The sequence below is a fragment of the Papio anubis genome, chromosome 1 (genome assembly GCF_008728515.1).
Source record: "Papio anubis isolate 15944 chromosome 1, Panubis1.0, whole genome shotgun sequence".
Taxonomy (NCBI): domain Eukaryota; kingdom Metazoa; phylum Chordata; class Mammalia; order Primates; family Cercopithecidae; genus Papio; species Papio anubis.
Window position 1 is genome coordinate 155745733 of NC_044976.1, and position 24627 is coordinate 155770359.

At 52.6% G+C, this 24627-nt stretch overlaps 1 protein-coding gene across 1 annotated transcript in view; it reads left to right on the plus strand.

Moving 5' to 3' along the window:
* Window positions 1–436: 436 nt before the first annotated feature.
* SLC26A9 (solute carrier family 26 member 9) overlaps window positions 437–24627 on the plus strand; it is a 30381-nt gene continuing 6190 nt past the window's right edge. The window contains exons 1-18 of the mRNA XM_009188737.3: window positions 437–540; window positions 8036–8178; window positions 10775–10914; window positions 11045–11155; window positions 11819–11994; window positions 13812–13976; window positions 14510–14662; window positions 14957–15039; window positions 15814–15961; window positions 16258–16371; window positions 16576–16653; window positions 17227–17322; window positions 19365–19471; window positions 20250–20319; window positions 20436–20528; window positions 20668–20781; window positions 22022–22303; window positions 23634–23688. Coding sequence (XP_009187001.1) covers window positions 8054–8178; window positions 10775–10914; window positions 11045–11155; window positions 11819–11994; window positions 13812–13976; window positions 14510–14662; window positions 14957–15039; window positions 15814–15961; window positions 16258–16371; window positions 16576–16653; window positions 17227–17322; window positions 19365–19471; window positions 20250–20319; window positions 20436–20528; window positions 20668–20781; window positions 22022–22303; window positions 23634–23688 — 2110 coding nt within the window. The 5' untranslated portion in view covers window positions 437–540; window positions 8036–8053. The remainder of the gene's footprint in view (window positions 541–8035; window positions 8179–10774; window positions 10915–11044; window positions 11156–11818; window positions 11995–13811; window positions 13977–14509; window positions 14663–14956; window positions 15040–15813; window positions 15962–16257; window positions 16372–16575; window positions 16654–17226; window positions 17323–19364; window positions 19472–20249; window positions 20320–20435; window positions 20529–20667; window positions 20782–22021; window positions 22304–23633; window positions 23689–24627) is intronic.

The window sequence follows — 24627 nt, forward strand, 5'->3', positions numbered from 1 at the left end:
GCCCCAAGAGCACACCCCTCGGGTGGCCTCAATAGCTCCCATTGTCCAAGAGGCTATTTGGCCTGACCCCTAGCCCCATAAGCAGCAGGACAGCAAGCTGAGAGGAGCTTGTCCTGCCTTGTCCCCTCCTCTGCCTCGTCCCCCTCCTTCCAGGCTGCCTTGGGGGAGCCTGTGGGGCAGGAGCCCCGCTGAATGTGACCTATTGTCTTCGGGGTGGATTTAGGAAGTGCCAAGCTCCCATCAAACAGCCCTGCTCCCCAGGTAAAACAAAAAAAGGGCTGTTCATTTGGGACCTTTTCCCCCTTATCTCCTTTTCCTATCTCCTCAGGCTTAGCTATGGTGTAGTGTTCAAAACCACTTCCCCTCTGAGCCAATCAGAAGCCGGGGCTCACCCAGTGGCCCTGAGGAAAAGTTATTTATAAACGCCTCCCTGGATTATTTGAGCAGAGCCCTTTCACACACCTCAGGAACACCTTTCGGCTGCCCGCTCCCCAGACACACCTGCAGCCCTGCCCAGCCGCCGGCTTTGCTCACCCACCGGTAAGCCCCACCCAGCCCAGCCCACCCCACTGGGCTGGGGTCATCCTGCAAGAGGGCGGGCACCAGGGGTACCGAGAGGAGGGATGAGAGGAGGGATGACAGGAACCAACTGCCAACCTGAGCACAAGTAGGAAGGACACTGTGGCCCCTGGAGTCTGAGAGCAGCCTCCCAGCCCTTCCCCTCTGAGACGCCCTTTGGGTCTTCAGGTCCATGTAAGGACCTGGGTTGCAAGGCTGGGCTTGGCTGAGGGAGCAAGTAGGGTGAAGGTGTGGTGGAGGAGGCCGCCAGACCCCAAAACAGAGCGAGGCAAGGCCTCCTAGGGAAACGAAAATGTTAGACCTTCCTCTGCACCAGCCTTTGAAGTTGTGGACTGCTCCTCTCCCTTTCTTTTCAAGTCTTGGAGGCAAAAGCTCTTAATGCTTGACTCACCAGCCTACTTTGTACGGCTGTCTCCCCTCCTTCTACCCCCCAGACATCATCTTTCACTCATTTACTTCTCCACCAGCTCAGGGAACTTAGCATGGACTACACAGAATCCCATGTAACTTCATTAGTCCTGAGAAGTTGGAAGAGGTGGAGGGGGAGGAAACCGAGGACTGGGAGAGGGTGAGCAAGGGACCAGCTCCATCAGGCAGGTGGGTGGGTGGTAGCTGGACCTGGGATGCCCGACTCCCTGGTGAATGCTTCAACACAGAAGGGCTTGGGCCAGGACGGTGGATGGGCCGCCAGCTCCCCAGGCTCTCAGCCTCCAAACCCCTCATACTGCAGCTCCAAGGGGTTCCAAGCCACTCTCAGGCAGTGCCCTCATTCCTCAAAACTAGCCCAGAGGGTCCCCAGCTGAGACCTAGGAAAGCTTTGATTATTCCAGCATCAACTGCCCCTTACACTTGACCCCAAGGGTCTGAGCACCAAAAGAAGACCTTGGAGTGACACAGCCCCCCAAGTGGGCAGACTGAGAGAGGACTTTCCCCCTGAGTGACTTCACTCATGCAGATTACCCTCTCTCGGAGCCCCACGGTCCTCCCCCACCTCCCTCATCCTGGCCCTGGCATTCAGAACCCGGCAAGACCCTGCATGGGCCGCATGGAGACCAGCATGGCCCAGCAGCACCTCCACTGCAAGCATGGCCTTCCCAGGCACTTTCCAGAGCTAGCCACCCACTCTGAGTCTCATTTGTATAAACCCTGGGGCAGAGACGGACGCCTCTTTATCTTTCAATGCCCAGAGTCTTCCGGAGATTGGCATATACCCAGTATTCAAGAGTGCCTCTTAAACCGTACTAAACAGCCACCGTGAACTGGCTGGGGGAATTGAGGACCAGCTCAACACTGACCAAGCTTTGCGTGCTGCGGGGTCACTACTTGGAAGATGGAAGGGGCAGAGCCACCCCTTCAAGGGGAGTTGATCTTTACTGGATGCCTCTCCGGGCTTTCGCCTGGATTTCTGGGACCAGAGCAGCTGGGCCTTTCCCTGGTCTCCTTGCCCAGGCCCTGCTTCCAAGTGAAAGCAGCCCCAGTCTCCTTAAAGACTTCTAGGAATTTAACCTCAAGTGCCCATTCCAGGGAGCCCATGACCTTGTCAGTCTTGCTGTTAGGAAGTGATTCTCAAAGTCTAGCCTTGATCCCTCTTTCTGAAGCCTATTTCCTCAGCCCAGCACCCATCCCTAGCAGGGAAAGTGCAGAGGGAGGGAGAGTCTGCCTGGAGATAAAGAGTGGGGATTTAGGGGTTAGTATCAGTGAATCTCTACTCTACACGGGATGCGGTCTCTATGACACCTTAGGGACATCTCATCCTCCCCTACACTGAGAAGGAAATTAGGCTGGGTGAGGAGCGGGGAGAGATTTGCCCTGGAAACACAGGGACAATAGAAGGAAAAGGAGTGTTTAAAAATGCCTTGGGGGACTGGGTGCAGTGGCTCAGCCTGTAATCTCAGCACTTTGGGAGGCCAAAGATGGCAGATCTCTTGAGGTCAGGAGTTCGAGACCAGCCTGGCCAACATGGCGAAACCCTGTCTCTACTAAAAATACAAAAAAAAATTAGCTGGGTGTCATGGTACACACCTGTAATCCCAGCTCCCAGAAAGGCTGAAGCAGGAAATCGCTTGAACCCAGAAGGCAGAGGTTGTGGTGAGCCAAGATCGTGCCACTGCACTCCAGTCTGGGTGACAAAGGGAGATTGCGTCTCCAAAAAAAAAAAAAAAAAGCCTGAGGGGTGCAGAGGCCTCTACATCCTTCCTCCTCCTGCCAGGGATGTGGTCTCCCACTGAGACCACAGCCAGTTTGTCTGTCCCCCTCACATTCATACCTGGGTCACTCAGAGGCTGCTCTTGCCCTGTGGCCCCCACCCTGGATGAGGCAGGGAGGCAACCAGCAGCTAGAGCAAAGGGGAAACCTCAAGGTGACTTTTCCTCTTCCCAGAACACAGCAACCAGCTGGCTAGGAACCAGTGATAAGGACGCCAGGGTGGGTTGGCCAAGCCGGGGCTGTTCCTGTACCTGGCACACGTGCGTCAAAAACCCCCTCCCCGACATGCACACCCCCGGCAGGACTGAGGGAGGAAGTCAGCCTGGGCCACAGTGACAGCATCGCCTCCAGATCCGACCAAAACCCACAAATAGGCCCCTCATCGTCCTGCTCCCCCGATGTTCTACCCTTTTCTGACAAGATTTTCTGCTGTTCCTCTCATCAAGTCCTGGGAAAATTTGGAGGAGTTAAGTCATGGGGCAGCGGGTACAGGGGCAGATGGAAAAGGGAAAGCCAAAAAAAAGCAGAGTGCCCACTAGAGATGGCAGAGCAGGAAAGAGGCTCCTCTGGAATCATGGCAGTAATGATAATAGTCGGAGTTTATTGCATGCTTCCCACGGCCAGGTGCCGTTCCGAGCCTTTCGGTGCATCCACTCAGGCACTGTCTCTGCCTGAGCCCATCTCTGCCGCAGCCCATCTCTGCCTACAATATTTGGATGGTGTTGACAGAGACCTGGTCAGAAATGTGACTGGGAGGAGGTACCAGGGGTTTCTTTGGCATGAGCTCATTGGAGGAGAAATCCTGGAGAAACCCAGGAGGGGATCTGCTCCAGCCTGTGTCCCCCTCCCCACACAGGGTCTATTTTCTCTTTGCTTCCCCTCTCCCAGCTCCTCCGCCTCACAGGACCCCTGCATCCCCTCTGCTCCAGATTTGACCCACTCTCCTGCCGGGGCATAGGAATGGTCCATGCACCCACATCTCCTGCCCTCTGCTCTCCCCGGCTCACCCCCTACTCCCCTTAAACCTCACAGCCACTCCTCTAAGTCCCTCCAGCTCTTTGGGACCTGCCCCCCTTCCCTGCACAGTGGAGGAGGGGCAGGGTCACCCTTTTGTTTCTCAGTATTATCACATAGCACCTGCTATTTATCCCTGGCCCGGTGGGGGGATGGGAGGCTGTGGAGGGGTGGTGGGGGCAGGGCTCGTAGATACACACCTCTGGCAATAGGGCACTTGACTTTTTTTTCCAGCGATGCTGACATCACCTAGCAGGGCTGTTTGTTTGTTTAACTGGGGATCAGATTGTTATGTTCCCTATACCTGGCTCTCTTTCTTGCTCCCTCTTCCACTTTCCCGCCCCTAACCTAGCATTGTGAGACACCCTTTCTGAGGATTCCCTGGAACCCCCGTCCCTGCTAGTTCTCTGAGACCCCTCCTCCCCACCATACCACTCACCCTTTTCTGCCACTCCCATCCCTCTTCCCTCCACCTCTTGTCCTCACTTGAAGGGCTGGCTGGGGATGAAGTAACCTTGCCTTCTACGTCCCACCCCACCTCAACCCCTTTCTTGGAATTAGGAAGTACGTTGAGGGCACCTCCTCACCAGGAGCTGGGGCAGTTCCTGTGGCTGCAGATTTGCAACTCTGGCCATCATAGTCCTGGGAAACCAAGGCCAGGAGGGAACCAGAGCCCTCAAGAGGAGTAACAGAACCCAGAGGTCCTGTCCCATCAGCTGGGGTGGCAAGGTCGCCAGGGTGGTTAGAAAGGGGCATTCTGGGTGCCACTCAGGGGAAAACATTGTCCTGGGATCAGCTTTGTCCCTGGAAGTTCTGAAGCCCCTTCCAATAGGAATATCAGAGTTGGAACCAAGTGCAGTTTCTTTATCTGCAAAATGAGACAATTGGACGAATGTGGTCCTCAAGTTCTCTTCTACACAAAACTTTCTGACTCTGACTGGCTGCTGGGTTCTCCTCTTTATGCAAACTCAGAATTATGAAAGCTCCCAGAGCCTTCTCCCCTTCAGCATCCTATTTCTGGGATGGGCAGAGGGCATGGGAAAGAGACAGATTTGGTATTCCAGTAACGCAGAGGAGGCTTTTCCTCTATAAGCCTGTGTCAGAGGGGACTCCCTAGCATCTGGCGCCCCATCTGTCTGTGAGCCTGCCCAGAGGGGCAGGACTGGTCCTGAGTCACCTACCTGTTGCTCTCTGAAGGACTTCCGCCACCCCTGCCGCTTTCCTCCCAAAGGAAAAATGGCCAAAGCCAACACTAGTGTACAGGCTGGAGGGGTGCACGTGGAGATCCTGGGAGAAAGAGAAATCCTTCAGGGTTTCTTCAAGGTGGTCAGGAAAGGCTTCATAGGCAAGAAGGAGGAGGGAAAAGTGTTGGAGAGGAAGGAGAGGGAAGGAGGAGGAACTTCAACAGGTCTTAAGGATGGGCAAGTCTAGAAAGGCAGAAATGAGTCAGGGCACCTCAGGTAAGGAGGAAAGTGGGAACAGACACCCAGGCTTGTTTGGCGGGTGCAGAACAGACCAGCCCGGATGATGTGGAGGGACCCGGCCAACAGATTTCCCGAATCCACCAATACGAGGCCAGAGGATAAAAAAACAAAAATGCCAAAATAAGGAGTTTGGGTCTCATCCTCCTGGAAATGAGGGAGATAGAGGTTTCGGAGCAGGGAGTTTAGGCTGGGTTGAAGGGGCATGGCTGGAGACCAGCAAATCAATTTTGCAATAGTCCAGGTGTGAGATAAGACTTGAAGATGGAGGTGATGGGACGGGGTGGGTGGAGGCATGGAGGCAATGGACAGGACAGAAGGACAAGAAGGAAGGAAGGGAGGGAGGGAGGAAGGAGGGAAATAACAACAGGATTTGATGAACAACTGAATGGAGGCTGAGGGGGAGGGAGAGGACAGGAACAAGGAAGGGGGTGGGCTGGGTGGCAGGAAGAAAGGTACCACTGAGGAAGTGGGGAAATCGCGGGGAGGAGAGCTGGGATAGTAGGGTTCAGCGGAATCAGATGCTAATAACTCCCTTCCCCGCAAACACACTACTGCAAGTTAGAGCCTTTGAAAGCAGCCTAGGAAGATGCTTCAGGAATCGCTGTCTGTTGGTTGGTGTGGAAGCAAGATCTCCCATCACCTCCTCTTCCAAAGGGCTCTTCTTTTCATTCAGCCCCCCTTGAAATTTTTGCCTTTTTTTTTTTTTTTTTTTTTGCAGGTGGTCTGTTTAGTGGCCTGGGCTAGACTCCCCAAACCATAAGTCTTTTTCTGAAGCAAGGTCTGGAGCTCGGGTTCCTATGGGGGGAGGTCATGCTCCCCACTCGTTGTGCCCCCCAGGCAAACCACCTGGACAACCAGACCCATGCAGACTCTGGAGCAGGTGGAGAGGAAGAGCCAGCCCACCCCGCCTTATGGGCCGGTGAAGGGCCGGAAGCCTCTGAATAGTCTCTGCTAGGAGGTAGAAAGCACCCTCCCATCTTAATCATAGTAATCATCGCCACTACCATTTACTGGGTGCCTATAAAGGCCAGCCTCCTCATACACATGATCTCACTTAATCCTCATAGCAACTGCCTGCGACTGTTATTATCCCCATTTACAGATGAAGAAACTGAATCTTTGAACCCAGGTCATCTGGCTCTCAAACTTGTGCTGTTTTCCTTAAGCCACCCTGTCTCTAATTTCTCCCACTAAAATGTCTCACATGCCATTGCCCTTACTCATTTCTGTCCATGTCTCCTCCAAAACACCATTTATCAATTCACTCAACAAGCATTTGTTGAGTACACTAAGGGCCAGGCGAGGGGCTGGGCACAGGCGCTGGGGGTAGGTTCATTCTCCCACCTCCCCTTCTGCTGGGTATCACCTGTGGGGTCTTGCTGGGCATCCCACCCTCACTTGTAGTTCACAGTGGACCTCGGGACCCCAAGACCAAATGAATAGAATGCACCAGCCCAGCCTTCACCAACGAGCACAATCTTATTCATAATAGAAACTCACATTTGCATCACACTTTACATTTTACACAACCCTTTCTTACCCATTAACTCATGTGATCTTCACAACAACCCTGTGAGATATGTCTGTTACCCCCACTTTACGGATACAGAATCTGAGGTTCAAAAAATAATGTTGCCCATTCTACCTCCTCAATAAAAGCAGGACTAACCCAGGCTCCTGGACCCTTCCACAAAAAGCGTTAGGCAACCTGCTCCCCTCTGACAACCTCCCCTCTCACTCAGGCTCTCCTCTGGAAAGTTGGGGGTATCTCCAGCCCCCATGTAGTTACTCATTTTCAACCCCATCTCAAATCTTTTGCCAAACTGGCCACAGCCACCCCACAATCCCCACCTCCCAGATATAAATCCTCACTCTAAGCCTGCCCCATCTCTTTCTTCTCTGTCCTTTCTCTGTGGTCCTCTGAGCGACTTCTCCCAGCTCTGGGAGGTAGAAGGGAGGTGGGAGGCCCAGTAATTGGAAGAGGGAGGGGGAAAGGTTCCTACAGGGAACTCCTCAGGGGCCCTGGCACTCAGCTCTGCCCAACTCAGCTCCTGGAACGTCGGCGAGGTTGCGCAAACGTGAGGAGGAGAGGAGCGGCAGTACAAAAGGGTGGGGGAAAGGTTAGGCACAGGAAGCCGTGGGAGACAGCCGGCAGGTGGACCATCCTGGTTTCCCCACACACACCATTGTCCCCCTGGGAAACCTGTTGGTGAAGTTCTAGGTGTCTTATCCAAGAAGGGTCCTCCTGAGGTCATCTCAGCTATCCCCTTGCCTCCAGGCAAGTTGTTTTCTGTTTCTTCCAAACTGACTGGTTGAATGGTAGGAACCTTTCTGCCAGGGAAACTGAGGTCTGGGGAGGGAGTATGGCTTGTGGGGACACCAGAGGTCAGGGGAGAGTAGGGTCCACGTGCTGAATCAAGTGGGGACTCCTGCCCTCGTACTTCTACCTCCCCTTTGCCTGGTGCTCAGTGGGGGTGATGGTGACGTCACAGGTGTGGAGTCCCAGCCATGTACTGAGCGCCAAGCAAAACAGCCAGGGCGAGTGTATGCATCATCAGTGCCTGGGAAGGAAGGCCACTGCAAGAAGGGAGTCTGACGGAAAAACTTGACAGAGGGAAGGGAGGCACCTTGCTTTATCGGGGCGGGGAAGGCCAGAATAAAACTCGGCTGCTGCGAGGACCAGAGAGAGAAGGCCTGGGCTGGCACTGGAGAGGGATGTTCCCTCACTCTCCCCTCCTTTGCTTCTCCCAAAGCTTGTAAATGCCCCAGATATGAGCCAGCCCAGGCCCCGCTACGTGGTAGACAGAGCCGCATACTCTCTCACCCTCTTCGACGATGAGTTTGAGAAGAAGGACCGGACATACCCAGTGGGAGAGAAACTTCGCAATACCTTCAGGTAACTGGTCCAGAACCCAAACTCCTGCCTCCTCTGCTCCCCACCAAAATCCTTTCTGCACCAGGACACAGCTTCTGCACCAGTATCCCTAAGATGGGGTTAAGGGAAGCCCTGGGGAAGCGAGGTTCTGAATGATGAATTTAAGATCCTACAACCTCATCTGTACTGAGACCCCCAGGGAGGATGGGGAGCAGGAGCAAGAACCATCTAGAAGGGTTATAGGGCATCCCCAAACCCCTGCATGGCATCTCCCATATTCTCAATCCACCCGAGTCTCTCTGGGTTTGTTAAGGCACAGTAGATGAGCATGTTACATTATGAAGGGGTGGGGAGCATCAGAGCCCTTAATCCACACCCTGCTCCCTCCTTACAAAAAATACCTGAAGTTACCATCACCCCAAGCCCTTTGTCCTTTCCCTCCCGGATGTTCCTTCCTCCACTTGGTCCAGAGAATGCCAAAAGGAGGCCCTAAATTTCTGGACTTTCCTGAGGGGACCTACCAGGGTGTAGTCCTACCAGCGCCCAGGCTCTTTCCATTCTTAGCTCCCTGGAAATGCGATGGTAGGTATGAAACCTTGTCCATAAGGAGGTGCTACACAAGGTGATCCATACCCACACCCCAGGAGGCTGGGGCTGCGAACGTCACCCTCCCCCTTCCCAGACTCCTGGCAGACCTCCTCCGGCCTAGCTATAGGCCGGCTCACTCTCCCTCACTCCCCTGGGGAGACGGCTGATTCAGTTACCTGGATTGAGGTCACTGGTAATGGCTGAAGTGGAGACGCAGGTGGAACTGGTTCAGGCCAGGGGAATCACCCACTTGAGTTTTTACTAAAAGCCCCAGCCCAACCCTGTTTCTCTTGGGAGGCTCCATTTCTGCCCAGTTAGTCTGTCCTCACAGCTGTGCTCCTCAGACAGGTGGTCTCTGCCAGTCTCTGTGCCCAAAGACTTTAGGGCACAGAGTCCGAGGATGAGAAGATCTGCTAAAAGATTGGATAATGAAAGCTGTAAAGGGATATAGCAAACTAACAATTCCCATGATGCTGGCATGAGAGCCTTGAACAGTGTCTGGCATAGAGAAGGTGCACCAATAAATATTTGTTTCATGAATGAATGAATGAATGTCTAGAAAGCTAATCCCTCTCAGCCTCTGTGTCCAGCTCTTCTTTCAAGCTTCAGATTGCTTTGCCCAACATACAGCAGACTTGCAAGTAAGGTTGGGCATGGACTAGCCCTCAAATGAGTTGCTTTTCTTTCCCTAGCCAGCTCTCTATTCATAAGTCCGGCTTTCTCTGCCACAAGCAGACCTGATGGAGCCCCTGCAGGGCTGGTTCTCTCTTCGAGCAAGGCTTTAGAGTTGCATTAAGCAATTTATGCCCCATCTACCTCCCCTTCCAGCATCCCAGGAATGGCAGAGGCACCCATGAGCCCAGAAGGGACATGGGGTAAGATATTGATGATGATGCTGTTTCATGGAGTGTTAGTTGGAAAAGAAAATCTGCCCAGACTTTCCAAGGTACAAAGCATTGTCTTTGTTGGTTTCAGTCTTGGGTGACATCCAGGGGACCAAGTGTCAGGGAATCTATTGTTGAACAACAGCAAAGAGTAGGAATTGGTGCTGGGCAGGAAAAGAAGCCTCATCAGAGCAGGCCAGTGAGTCACCAGATGGGCCCTAAGTATTCGAGTTCCCTCAACTGGGAGAAGGAAAGCAAATGCCCCTCACCCACTTCCAGTCATCAATCCACCGGCTGTCACCCTTGAGTTTGTAAGCCCTTGTTCGTACCGCTCCTGGGTTTCTATGAAAGGACCTTGAGGTGTTCAACAAACAGGGAAGGAATCAACTCTCCCCACCCTGCGTTGACCAGTGAATTAATCCCTCCTCTGCTGCCCAGTGAATTCACAGGAGAAAGAACTCCGGTATTGGAGTTACCACACATACAGGATAGTGAGTCAGCAGAGTTCACCCTGCAGGAACAATAGAGCCTTCCTTTTCAAGGAAGTTCTAAGAAAAATGGCAGCAGGCAGACTCCACTCAGATGTATTCACTCATTCATTTATTCAACAAATATTTACTAAGTGCCCCTGTGCAAGGCTCAAGGTGTACAAAGATGAACAGGAGAGCTAGACTTTTGCCATGCGTGGTGGGGTTTGCTGCCTAGTGGGAGAGACAGACAAAAAGCAAGGAATGCACACACAGGATGCACACACAGCAGCAAGAGCCAAGGTACAGGTACCCAGGCCTGGAATCAGACAGACAGCACTCGGAGGAGCCTTTCCCAGAGAAAAGCCAACTGAGCCAGGAGACGGATCTGATACCTCCGAAGACTGAGCCACCACAACACCCATACCTTTAAGCCAAGTCTCGTAAACTCCCCAGGTAAGGAGCTGGCAGTCAGAAGACCTCCAGCTAATGCCCAGGGCAAGTTGACGAGCTCTTAAGAAAAAGTTCCTGCCTTTTCTTCTCAGTATCCCTGGCACATAGTTCAGTGAATTTTGAATGAACCAATGAATGAAATGAGGAGGATATGATAATCCCTCTCCAACATGGAATGTCCAAGCCATGCAGAGCCAACTGGAAATTTTCCCCTTTCCCCTCCAGATGTTCCTCAGCCAAGATCAAAGCTGTGGTGTTTGGGCTGCTGCCTGTGCTCTCCTGGCTCCCCAAGTACAAGATTAAAGACTACATCGTTCCCGACCTGCTTGGTGGACTCAGCGGGGGATCCATCCAGGTCCCACAAGGTGAAGGGGCCCCCTTAGCCAGGCCTGGATTGCCACTTCCCCAATCATTCCTCTCCATCCCCACTCCATCCGTCTGTGATCCCCATAAGTCAGTCGTGCTGCTGAGCTTCACTCTCGTTGTCCTCTGCAGGCATGGCATTTGCTCTGCTGGCCAACCTTCCTGCAGTCAATGGCCTCTACTCCTCCTTCTTCCCCCTCCTGACCTACTTCTTCCTGGGGGGAGTGCACCAGATGGTGCCAGGTAAGGCCTCTCCCCTCTGGGCAGGCAGGATGACCCAGACCACAAAGATGGGAGGCGTGGCAAAGGGGGCTCGGGAGACTTTCCACCTGCATTCTCCTAGAATTGTTGTCGTCAGTCCTAGGGGAATGGTCGCTGTGAATGTCAGTCCCAGGTCCTCGGTGACCTTGGGGAAACCACTGAGCCTCTTTGAGTTCAGTTAGCATTACCTGTTCCATCTTCCCCCCAGGAATGAGAGGAAGGCTTGGCAGAATAAGATATACCATATGCTATACCATGCTTAAACAGATGTGAGAAATCACCATCTAACTCCCTGGCTGGTCCCAGCCGGCCACTACAGGGACATTTGTACTTCTCTGGTGCTAAGTGAGATGGAGAAAAGCCTGGTCACAAGCGCTGGTTTCTGGTTCAGGCTCTGCTTGTATTTATTTCTGAGTTCATTTCTTCACGCATCTGATAAGACAATATTGACCGTTGAGGTGAAAGCACCTTGAAAAGCATAGATCATGGTTAGAGTGAGTGGTTGTTTTTATTATGATGGAGAAGAGCCTTGGAGGTACAGGGATCCATCCCCCTGGGGGTCGGGAAACGTTCCTGGGCCCCTTTCTGGTTTCCATGGGTGTGGTCCAAACCTCTGATTTTTGCTGGCTGGGTGGGGCACCACAGGTACCTTTGCCGTTATCAGCATCCTGGTGGGTAACATCTGTCTGCAGCTGGCCCCAGAGTCGAAATTCCAGGTCTTCAACAATGCCACCAATGAGAGCTATGTGGACACAGCAGCCATGGAGGCAGAGAGGCTGCACGTGTCAGCTACGCTAGCCTGCCTCACTGCCATCATCCAGGTGAGGGGGCAGCCCCCAACCCTGCTAGGAAGGCATCAGACCACCCTGCCCCTGCCTCAAAGCCTTAGCTTTGATGCTAAATCTGATTTAGGGGGCTGAGCATGGAGGCTCATGCCTGTAATCCCAGCACTTTAGGAGGCTGAGGTGGGCGGATCCCTTGAGGTCAGGAGTTTGAGACCAGCTTGACCAACATGATGAAACCCCATCTCTACTAAATATACAAAAATAGGCCAGGCTTGGTGATGTGCGCCTGTAATCCCAGGTACTCATGAGGCTGAGGCAGAAGAATCACTTGAATCCGGGAGGCAGAGGTTGCAGTGAGCTGAGATCACGCCACTGCACTTCAGCCTGGGTGACAGAGCGAGACTCTGTCTCAAAAAAAAAAAAAAAAATCCAAGTTAGGGCTCTACCTTCTCCTTCCTCCCCATCCCAGGGCTAAAGTGAACCTTGAAAATTAACAGTGTCTCCTACCTGCATCTAGCAGGACCATACAAAAAAAAAACAACAGCTGCACCTGGTAAAACTGTCCTGAGCTTTAAAACTGTCTAAAAGACTCACCGCCTCTCTCCATTATCCCGTGGAGAAACCCAACTCTCTGCCAGCGCAGTCTTGCAGACTGCTGCTTTTCTCTAACATCCCTCACCCTGCTGCAGCCTCCTCTGCTCCAAGCCACAGCAGCAGTTGCACAACATAAATTGAGCTTCCACAAAGGGTTGCAAAGGATTCTGCTAGGTTTTATGAAGGGAAGCACCACATGACAGAATGCAAGAGCAAAACACAGTCCCAGAGAGCACCTTTCCATTCACTCATTCATTCAGTTTTTTGCCAAGAACTAGGCTAAACCCTGGGATACAAAGATAAGTGAGAAAGAGGTCCAATTCACGAGCTGCTCACAGTGCAGCAGAGGAAGGAGCCATGTCAACGATAAATTTGTATGCAGTGAGATAAGCAGCAAAGTAGAGCTATGCACAAAGAACTGTAGGAACACAGAGCAGAGAGTCACAGAGGACCTCAAAGAGGAGGTGACACTCTACCTGTCTTAAAGGATGAGAAGCTAACCGGGAACAAGATATACAGAGGATGGTCCAGGCAGAGGGAACAGTGCCTAAAAACACTGAGGCCTGAGAGAGTGTGATCTGCCCAGGGAAAGCAAGGAGGTTGGTGTGGCTGGAGGGTAGAGGGCCCCAGAAGAGGATAGAAAAGTAGGCAGGAGCCAGACAATGAAATCTGGGGTCTGTCCTCTAAACGGCAGCTTTGGGTCTGATTAGCAGTTTATAAGGATCATTTCGGCTACACAGAGAATGAAGAGTGGGAGGTGGATTAGAATCAGGCAGGGAACCTGTTGGGAGACTCCACAGAGGCCCAGGTGGGAGTAATGCAGGCCAAGACCACGTAGAGAAAGAGATGGGGCTGGACTTGAAAAGAATATTTTACCAGAAGCTTGGTGATAGATTGGATGTGGGAGGTAAGGGAGGATGACTCTCAAGTTTTTGGTTGGGCAACCAGGTTAATGATGGTGTCATTTACTGAGAGAGAAAACACTGGGGGAGGACCAGACTTATTTTACAGATAAGGAAGCCAAAGCCAGAGAGGTGATGTAACAAAAAGGCCCATGCTCTAAAGGAACTGAAGGTCTAATGGCAGGCATGTAAAGCACAGTGAAGGGCAGGTGAAGGTCACAGATGGCCCATTTCCCTCAAGCTACTGCTATCCTAGGACCGCACACAGCTCCAGACCTAGGTGTGGGTGGGGCGGGTTGTTGGAACTGCTGAACCACATGGGTCTTCCCCCACCAACCACCTTTTTCCTCCTCTCAGATAGGCCTGGGCTTCATGCAGTTTGGCTTTGTGGCCATCTACCTCTCCGAATCCTTCATCCGGGGCTTCATGACGGCCGCCGGCCTACAGATCCTGATTTCAGTGCTCAAGTACATCTTCGGACTGACCATTCCCTCCTACGCAGGCCCGGGGTCCATCGTCTTTGTGAGTCTGGGGATGCACCCCTGCCAACGGGGCAAGGCTCCAGCAGACACACGAGGAGGCTGTACTGTTTTAAGAAGTTGTGAGCTCCTCATTGCAAGGGCTGGCTTAGCTGTTGTTCAGAGAGGATTCTGAGGGGGTTTCTGTCTTGGGAGGGTCAAAGTCATGACCTTGAGGTTCTTGGTAGTTAATCCCTGCAGAAAAGAGCTGTATCCTCTCCACCAGTTCCCCATTCTACTGCCTCAACCCCTCCCTGCCTGGAAAGTCCTTCCTTATGTCTAATCTCCATCCCTCCTTCTTTAGCTCAAAGTCTTCTAAAGAAAAAGAAAGCATTCCTTTTCTAGCACGAGTTCCCCATGTGCCTTTTGGGAGAGGGCAGTGGATGAGGGGACAGTGTTCCTGATCTGGGTTTTAATTCTGTCTTGGTGTGCCTCCATTAGCTTTGATGGCATCCCTTCCCTGGGTCAGACACCTAAAGGTGGGGTAGTATGGGAAGAAGGGGTGGGAGCCTGTGAGCATGATGCTCTTTCCCCCAGACCTTCATTGACATTTGCAAAAACCTCCCCCACACCAACATCGCCTCGCTCATCTTCGCCCTCATCAGCGGTGCCTTCCTGGTGCTGGTGAAGGAGCTCAATGCTCGCTACATGCACAAGATCCGCTTCCCCATCCCTACAGAGATGATTGTGGTAAGGACCGTGTCCAGAGCTGGGGTGTTGGGGGGCCTGGCTGTGAGACGAGGAAGCCGCTACCCTTCCTCACCCCATCCCCCCCACTGGCAGCCAGTGGGACAGGAAGTCAGATGTGAATCCATCCCATCCGCCATATGTGGCGTTTCCTCTCTTTCTACTGCTCTAATAATTCCCCCTAACGAGGCAGGGGAGTGGGATTCAGGGTCCCCAGAGAAAAGGGAGACTTGAGAGAGACCCCTGCCCTGGCCCCAACTTAGGGCTAATCCCCATTCTCCACTCTGGGGTTTGCAGGTGGTGGTGGCAACAGCTATCTCCGGGGGCTGTAAGATGCCCAAAAAGTATCACATGCAGATCGTGGGAGAAATCCAACGCGGGTGAGTCCAGGTGGCCAGAGGCCTGGCCCACCCGCACCACATGCCCCACTCAGGCCTGAGCTGAGAGAGGGAGACAAGATGAACTCTGTGAAAGTGCTGTCGAAACTGTATGACACTGGCCATGTCTGAATTCTTACTATTACTGTTTCCTGAGAAGGGTCACACAACCAGCCAATGTAGGCTATTTTATGAAAAATGAGTCTTAACTGCCACACTCCCCTCATAAATCTCATTCAACTGATGCTGTTAAACAAAGCCTCTCTGATCAGCCCCTTGCTGGCTCTTTGCCTTGCTCTAATGCATTAGTTCTTTGTCCATGCAGAAAGGGAGCTATTAGGTTCAACCAGATTCATGAAGCATCCACTCGGTGCCAGGCACCATGCTGGGCCCTGGGAAGAGAAGGGCAATGCTTGTCCTGCAGGGTTGGAGCAGGCACGGGAGGGAAGGCCACACAGCACCAAAGGTCTAGGGGTCTGTGGACTCACGAGCGTGCAGGGTTCAGAATCTGGGAGTTAACAAACGAGGCCCTACCACGTACTGGCCCAGGGACTTTGGGCAAGTTGGTTCTCTAAGCTCAGTTTCCTCCTTTGTAAAACAGGAGTGATGGTCCCTACCCTATGGGGTGGTGCTGAGGATTCAGACTGCATGGGATAACTTAGGCAAAGATTCCGGCACACCATGGGGGCCTGGCTGGTCCTTGTGGGCTGGTGAAGGACTTGGCTGCCCTCCCTACTCACACCCTTGGGCTCTGCCTCCTTCCGGGCTCCTCGGCAGGTTCCCCACCCCGGTGTCACCTGTGGTCTCGCAGTGGAAGGACATGATAGGCACAGCCTTCTCCCTAGCCATCGTGGGCTATGTCATCAACCTGGCTATGGGCCGGACCCTGGCCAACAAGCACGGCTACGACGTGGATTCGAACCAGGTAGCTCCGGCCACTCCTGGCAGGACTGGGCAGGATGGGTCAACTCAGGCCTGGCATGAGGTATCTTGGGTGGGGTGCTCATTGGGCTGAGGTGAGGCATGCTGCCTTGAGTGTGGGGGATAGGGGGTCCTCTGACCCCAAGAGGCTGACGTCCTCTTGACTGGGAATGTGTGACTTTATAGCCACAGGGTCACTCTCAGGTCCTAGGCCCACAATCCAGCTTGCATGCCTGACTGCACTTGGTCCCTGTGCCCCCCAGCCCCACACTGGCTTCTAATCCTGTCCCCTCCTGACAGGAGATGATCGCCCTGGGCTGCAGCAACTTCTTTGGCTCCTTCTTTAAAATTCATGTCATTTGCTGTGCGCTTTCCGTCACTCTGGCTGTGGATGGAGCTGGAGGAAAATCCCAGGTGAGCCTTGTTCTGGGGGAGTGGTGGGGAGGTGGTAACAGAACGGTTGCCCCAGAGAAGCCTGGGCACTGCAAGCTAGGCCAGCTCTTCTCCAACCCCCTTCTTCCCTTCTTAGTCTCCACTCCACCAAAGCCATGGATTGGAAATAAATCAAGAGCAAAGAATTCACACCTATCCTCTATCCCCAACTCTTTCTCGGAATAGGTGGCAAGCCTGTGTGTGTCTCTGGTGGTGATGATCACCATGCTGGTCCTGGGGACCTATCTGTATCCTCTCCCCAAGGTAAGAGCCCAACCATCGAGCAGAGGACAGCGAGAGACTCCAGTAAGAACAATCCCTGAGAGGTGTGTGGCACTTTACAAAGTGCCACCGTTGTCATACTTAGTCTCAACCACAACCTGTGAGGTAGACAATGCAGGTTTTATCCTCCCCATTTCATAGGTGAAGGAAACTGAGACTGAAAGTCTAAGTAACCTTGTCCATAGTGAGGCAGCTCACAGTGCAGGGCTGGTCCCAAACTCCAGCCTTCTGGCCTCAGAGTCTGATCCCTAGGCAGCATTTGCACCTACCCATGAGTACCGGGCTCTCATATAGCCCAGCTAGGAGGGCTCTAGGCATGTGTCATTTAGGGATGAGGGGAGAGAGATAGGGCAAGGATGGAGCCAGGAAGGACCCCATGGCTCTAACGCCAGCACTTTCCACACCTAAGGGCGAATGCAGCCATTTGGGGGAGCAGCCAGGGGAGGTGTTCCAGAACTCCATCTCTGTCCTGCCAGGCTTCAGGGTCGGGTATGCGCAGGAGGGCAAAAAGAAGGGGAAACCCTGTGGGCCTGGAGCAATGTTCTGCTTCTCTAGTCTGTGCTAGGAGCCCTGATCGCTGTCAATCTCAAGAACTCCCTCAAGCAACTCACTGACCCCTACTACCTGTGGAGGAAGAGCAAGTTGGACTGTGTAAGTATCGGGCAGCCTCTGGGTACCGGCCATGCCCCTGCCCTCTCCTCCAACCCCACAGCCCTGTCAGTTAGCCCTGTCCTAACAATGAACTCTCTAGTCTGCTGCTTCCTAATTAGCATAGCTGAGTGGTTAAAAGTCTAAGTTTCAAAGCGAAACATCCTATGTTCAAACCCTCACTCAGCCATCTGCTGGCTCCGTGGCCAGTAGCAAGCCCCCTAACCTTTCTGAGTCTTGGTGTCTTAATCGGGGAAATGGTTATTTTGTACTCTCTGCCTCCCAGGGTTTTCTATGAAGAAGAAGCAAGGTAATACAAGTAAACATGTTGTCTACATCGTATTTTATACTCAACAAAGCTTATCTATGACTACTTTATGACATATAGCTCCAAAAAAGCAAAAGGAAATAGTTTTAAAAAAAAAAACAAACAAACCTAGAACATAAAGCCAGAGGACCAAAACCTTCAGGAAGTTACTAGACTTCCCTGGGGTTCTATTTCCTCATCTGTAAATGGGGGTGAGACTCATGCAGTCACGGTTGCGTCAAACGCTGGTTCCAAGGATTAAATGAGATCACAGTGGGAAAACACCACATGAGCACAAACATTCTGCAAACATGACTTATTGTTATGATTAGTCACACACTCCACCGCATCTTCCTCTGGGCATAGTCACGAAGACCAGTGTACATTGACGACACTGCATTCTCTCCATTTTAAGCCCCATCATAACCTATGGGAGAGGATTTACTAACCTTTCTTAACGATGATGAAACCAAGGCTCAGAATGGTTAAGTAAATCATCAGAGGTAGGAAGTGGTAGAGTCTGGATTAAAACTCCAAGTCTTGGACTCCAGACCTCCAGGCTGTACTGTCTCATAGGGAAGGGAGGCTCACCCATCGAAGGCAGGGAAGAAAATTCTTAAAGCCAGAGAAGTGAGTGGCTCATCTGTGGTCACCCAGGGAGAGAGAGTGATGAGGACAGGGAGAAAAATTATACCTCAGTTCCCAGCCCAAGGATCTGCTTTGACCATAGCCCAACAAGCTCCTGCTATGGCAGTATTTCCTTAGGTTCACATGGCGGCTTGTGTTTCCATTTGATCTTCACAGCAATTCTCTACAGGAATCTGGGCAGATTTATTTCCTTTAGAGGAATTTGTGGGTCTTAAAATCTACAGGGGGCAACTATCAAAACTTCACCCAATGTTGCCCCCCACCCACACACAACGAGGCCCCCAGTCGATCAGAAAGCACTGCTGAGCTCCTGCCAGGGCCCACGCAGCTTGCTATTAGACAGAGAGAGGGAACTCACATTTATTGGTCACCCACTGAGCATCCATCACTAGGCCAGGACCGTCACTTTCCTTAACATTTGAATCCTTTCATAAGGTAGGCGTTATTATTCTCCTTTTGTTTCACATAGCCATTAAAGAACAAAACTTTGGGCAGGGTGCAGTGACTTACACCTGTGATCTAGCACTTTAGGAGGCTGAGGCAGGAGAATTGCTTGAGGTAAGGAGTTCAAGGTCAGCTTGGGCAGCATAGCGAGAGCCATCTCTAGAAAAATAAAAAGTTAGCTGGGTGTGGTGGTACGTGGCTATAGTCCTAACTACTCAGGAAGGTAAGGCCGGAGCACAACTTGGGTTCACGAGTTTGAGGCTGCAGTGAGCTGATATTGCCACTGCACTATAGCCTGAGCAACAGAGAAAGACCCTCTGACTCCAAAAACAAACAAACACACACGTTTTGAACCCAAGCAGATCTGACCCCAGCTGCATGCTCTTATAGATGCTGCCTCCCTGTGTGCTGGGGCTTCTGTTAAAAACACAGACAAGATTAGGCAACCACAGTCAATCTAAGGGAAACAGGAAAGTGTAACTGAAGCACAAATAACATAAAATAATGCAAAAACGCAATTTTAAAAAAAAGAGAAGAAAGGCTCTGAGGTTTTACTAGCAGAGAACGGCCTTGGCTAATCCAGGAAGACTTCCTGAATGAGGTCGTGTTTTCCCCAGGTCTGCTTTTGACATCTCTCTTTTTACAGTGCATCTGGGTAGTGAGCTTCCTCTCCTCCTTCTTCCTCAGCCTGCCCTATGGTGTGGCAGTGGGTGTTGCCTTCTCCGTCCTGGTCGTGGTCTTCCAGACTCAGTTGTAAGTAATAGCTTCCGCCCTCCCAGCCCCATAGTCGGGTCCCTGGGCCAGCCCTCCGAAGGCTACCATGCCACGGCCTGGCTTAGTCCACTGTACCTTCCACCTTTGGGCCTGGCATGGGAGTTGCTGCCAGGCCCAAGGAGAGCCCAACCCAGCCAGGACTGTGGGCACAGGCTGGGCTGTTTGACTTCCCATATCCTGAAAAACCCAGAGGAAGCCAGCATAGTCTTGCTGGGGACGGCTGGGGAGAAGGTGGTGGCAGAGAAAGGAGGGCAAGAGCAGGTGGTGAGATTCAACATCCTTCCAAAGACACTGCCAGAACCTCAAACCAAATGGGACCCCACCCCAGGAGAGTGCCAGGGTAGAAGACAGAAGCTGTGTTCTACACACTGGGAGTATCACAGAGAAAGGGTCCTGGCCAAGGCAGGGAGGATGCTGAATGTTGGGGGAATCTACCGTCTCTTCTTGAGAACTCAGAACAAGGAAGTGATGACTTCAGGGCAACTGAACCTTGTCACCTTGTGTGCTGCCACCACTTCACTTCCCTGCCCTCTGGTCTGGAAGCTATGTCAAGGGCCTGCCTGTCATCCTCCTAGTTATAGGAGGCCACAGGCCACCAGACATATGTCTCCAGTGCAGAAAGACAGACACAGCAAGTCTGGGGGTGAGGACAGGACCCCATCCTACCTTGGCTCTGCCCCGGCTCCAGCAGGAGCACCCTTCCAGGCCCATGGGCCATGAACATTCTCTTATGTTTTTCTCTTCCTTCTTCATCCAGTCGAAATGGCTATGCGCTGGCCCAGGTCATGGACACAGACATTTATGTGAATCCCAAGACCTACAATAGGGTAGGTGATTCAAGCTTATGACCTCTTTCTTTTACTCTGCACCACCCCAAGAAGAGGTTGTTTTTTAAAGCCAGTAAAGACATTTCTGCAACTTGAGCTCAGTCTCCCTGTCACAGGCCCAGGATATCCAGGGGATTAAAATCATCACTTACTGCTCCCCTCTCTACTTTGCCAACTCAGAGATCTTCAGGCAAAAGGTCATTGCCAAGGTAAGGCTCAGTGCCTGGGGAACAGAGGCTCTGGACAGAGAGTGGCCAGAAGATGGAAGCAAAAGGGTGGTGGGAGCTGAAAACAGGTCACTCCCATAGAGGATGGAGGTCAAGATTGCTATTGGCTCTCTCCCTACAGACAGGCATGGACCCCCAGAAAGTATTACTAGCCAAGCAAAAATACCTCAAGAAGCAGGAGAAGCGGAGAATGAGGCCCACACAACAGAGGAGGTCTCTATTCATGAAAACCAAGGTGAACAGAGGCCAGAAGCAGCCCCCGTGCCCTGCTCCCCTGCCCATTCTGATATTGCCTCCTGTTATTCATGGTACCCCGGGGACCCCACTTCCCACCCTGACAGGCAAAGACAGAAAGTCTCTGGAAACACTGCGTGGTGGCCGCTGGGCATTTTTCTTCTTCTTTTTTTTCCCTTTTATTTTATAGAGACGGAGTTTTGCTCTTGTCACACAGGCTTGAGTGCAATGGCGTGATCTTGGCTCACTGCAACCTCCACCTCTGGGTTTCAAGCAATTCTCCTGCCTTAGCCTCCCAAGTAGCTGGGATTACAGGTGCCACCACGCCCGGCTAATTTTTGTATTTTTGGTAGAGACGGGGTTTCACCATGTTGGCCAGGCTGGTGTCAAACTCCTGACCTCAGGTGATTCACCTACCTCAGTCTCCCAAAGTGCTGGGATTACAGGCCTGAGCCACTGCACCCAGCCTGGGCATTTTTTTTCTTGGATGAGGTGCTACCATCTCCCAGGGAAGCCACTGAACCCCCACGGCCCTTCTCCATTTTCTGGCTCAGATAGGATATGGCCCATGGACTTTTGAACAACCCAGAGGGGGAGCAGCAGTGAATTTCCTGGGGAACCCAGGCAGCCCAGGGCTAGCAAGGCCTGGGGAGTGGGGGGCATGGGAGTAATCCTTGTAATCCCAGCACTTTGGGAGGCCGAGGTGGGTGAATCACTTGAGGTCAGGAGTTTGAGACCAACCTGCCCAACATGGCAAAACCCTGTCTCTACTAAAAATACACAAAAATTAGCCAGGCGTGGTGGTGGGCACTGTAATCCCAGTTATTCGGGAGGCTGAGGCACGAGAATCACTTGAACCCGGGAGGCAGAGGTTGCAGTGAGCTGAGATAGTGCCACTGCACTCCAGCCTGGGCAACAGAGGGAGACTCTGTCTTAAGAAATAAAGGAGCTCAGTGTCCCCGGAGGGGCCTTCTCCCGGACAGCGTGGGCTGAGGCTTCAGTGCCTCTCTTGGCTGGGTCCTCTCACTTTGTCTGGGTTGTAGGAGACCAAGTTTGCAGGCCCTGCCCAAGAAGGGGCTTTGGGAGAGGCCTCTCTGGTGGAGCTTTCGGGGTCTGTGTTCACCATCACCGAAGAGAGTTATTCCCCTCCACCTACACCCTCCATGCCCCTGCTTCAGCCACAGCAAGGTCTGGCTCAGTCTGGTGGTCCCTGACTCTGCCCACCATCTCCACCCCTCCAGACTGTCTCCCTGCAGGAGCTGCAGCAGGACTTTGAGAACGCGTCCCCCACTGACCCCAACAACAACCAGACGCAGGCTAACGGCACCAGTGTGTCCTACATCACCTTCAGCCCCGACAGCTCCTCAGCTGCCCAGAGTGAGCCACCGGCCTCTGCTGAGGCCCCCGGCGAGCCCAGTGACACTCTGGCCAGTGTCCCGCCCTTCGTCACCTTCCACACCCTCATCCTGGACATGAGTGGAGTCAGCTTTGTGGACTTGATGGGCATCAAGACCCTGGCCAAGGTGAGCTCTCGGGGCAGCAAGCACTACCTGCTCCGCCCCCTCTGCTCTGCTCTTCACATTCCCTTTCCTGGGAGGCCTCATTTCAGGAAGCTGAGGGAGGAAGCTCACCACGGAGGCTAAAGGCTCCTAGGAATCCCTCCTTTCCCCAGACGCTACCAGGATGGGACATTCTCCACAAAGCAGGCCCAGACGGCCCGTGACAATGACTGGCTAGAGAGGTCTACCAGAGCTTCAGGCCCCCATGCTCCCAACGCCCCCAGCAGTGACCATCCCAAGTCCCTCTCAGCCACCAAGAACCCACCCAGGGTCTCTGAATAGGGTTCAGTTTGGCGCCTGGTTCATGATCTGCTGCCCTTGTCCCTCATTCACTGGCCAGCCTAGGAGAGAGGAAGAAATAACACCAGCGCCCCACACCATCAGGCCAAACAGACAGCCCACGGGACACCTTGAATGAATGTATCTATCTGATAACTTTCTAGCAGCCACCACCAATGGCAGGAGTCAGCAAACCTCAGAGCTGGCTCAGATAGAGGCAAGCCAGGGGAACAATGGGCACAAAGAGTGTTCAGACTGATGTCACCATCAACCAGGCTCAGGGCAGGCCCCATACCCAGCCTTGGGCCTCAGCTGGCTTCCTTAGCCGGGATCTGGAGTCCAGGCCAGCCTTGGCTGAAGCTCTTGATTCCCTGAGCCTCCGTCCTCCCCTCCAGCTTCTGTCTGAAGCCACAAAGGAATCTGGGAATCTAAGCTACTGAAAGAAAAGATCAGCTGGGCGTGGTGGCTCACGCCTGTAATCCCAGCACTTTGGGAGGTCAAGGCAGGTGGATCACAAGGTCAGGAGTTCGAGAGCAGCCTGGCCAACATGGTGAAACCCCATCTCTACTAAAAATACAAAAATTATCCAGGTGTGGTGGCAGGTGCCTGTAGTCCCAGCTACTCCGGAGGCTGAGGCAGAAAATTGCTTGAAGCCAGGAGGTGGAGGTTGCAGTGAGCCGAGATCGCGCCACTGCACTCCAGCCTGGGTGACAGAGAGAAACTCCATCTCAAAAGAAAAAAAAAGAAAAGATCTAGCCCCACAAGAAGGGGCCATGGTGACTTTAAGTGCCTGCCACATTGGCAAAACTCCATTTCCGCCCCCCTTCCCAGAGGAGCCGTCAGCCAGCACTCCAGGGAGAAGCGGTGTGCTTTGCTGCTATTTTCGTCTTTGGCTGCTGGGCTCTCAGGGTTGCTTATTTGTTTGGCTTCCCCTCTGAAGTACGTTTCGTGAATCACTTTTGAGACCCACTCAGAACATTCCTTTCCTTTTGCCTCCCTACCCCAACACTTCTAGCTGAGCTCCACCTATGGGAAGATCGGCGTGAAGGTCTTCTTGGTGAACATCCACGGTAAGACAAAGAGAACATTTAGGGACTGAAAGGCTGGCAAGGAGTGTGGGGTAGGAACAGTTGGTGGGGTCTGAATAGTGAGGAGCTTGGAAATGAGAGCACCCAGATATCCTCCCCAAGCTGCTGCCTGCTCATAAGAGCTTCAGGTACAAGTCCAAAGAGACTGATCAGATTGTATAAACATCCTAGGGGCCTTAGTGACAGAGTGAGGGTAAGGGGGTCATGGAGTTACAAAAGGACAGCTAGGATTCTAATCTACCCCATAACTAATTTGCCATGTATCCTTGGCTGAGTCACTTTATCTATCAAGGGATCTATCTCTACCTATGTAAAACAAGAGGGCTGACTAGATGGATTTGAGGATCCTCTCCCAATCAGAAACTCTGTGAATCTATATAGGCATAGAGCACACCCAGGGAACGTATAAATATGCAGTTTTGTAGGCACACAGCCTCCAAAGGGTGCATATACACAGCCTCAAGGATGTGGCCACAGAGCAACAGACATTTACATTATTAGCATGTATGCAAAGTGCAGAGATGTGGGAGCAAGTGCACACAGACACACAGGAGAATGTGAGGGGGCACATACATACACCCCCAGCTCCCTGCACTGGGTCAGACCCCCTCCAGCAGGGCTGCAGGTCCCAAGCTCCACATGGCCATGCTCAGGGAGAGAATCTGCAGTGGCAATGACCTGCTATGATATGCTGTGGAGTAAGAAGCAGTGGATTCTCCCCAACCTCACTGGACACCCCCTCAGGAAACCATCTCTAGGATTAAGAGTAATGGTTCTGCCACACATTGGAAGTTGCTGGGAAGGTCTGGGAAAACAAGAGGAAGGATGGGTCCTTGGGGGATAGAACTGGCAGCGGCCTCCTCAAGGATGGCTTAGGCTTTTCCACTCGAATCACCACAAAGTACTGACTCCCTAAATCAA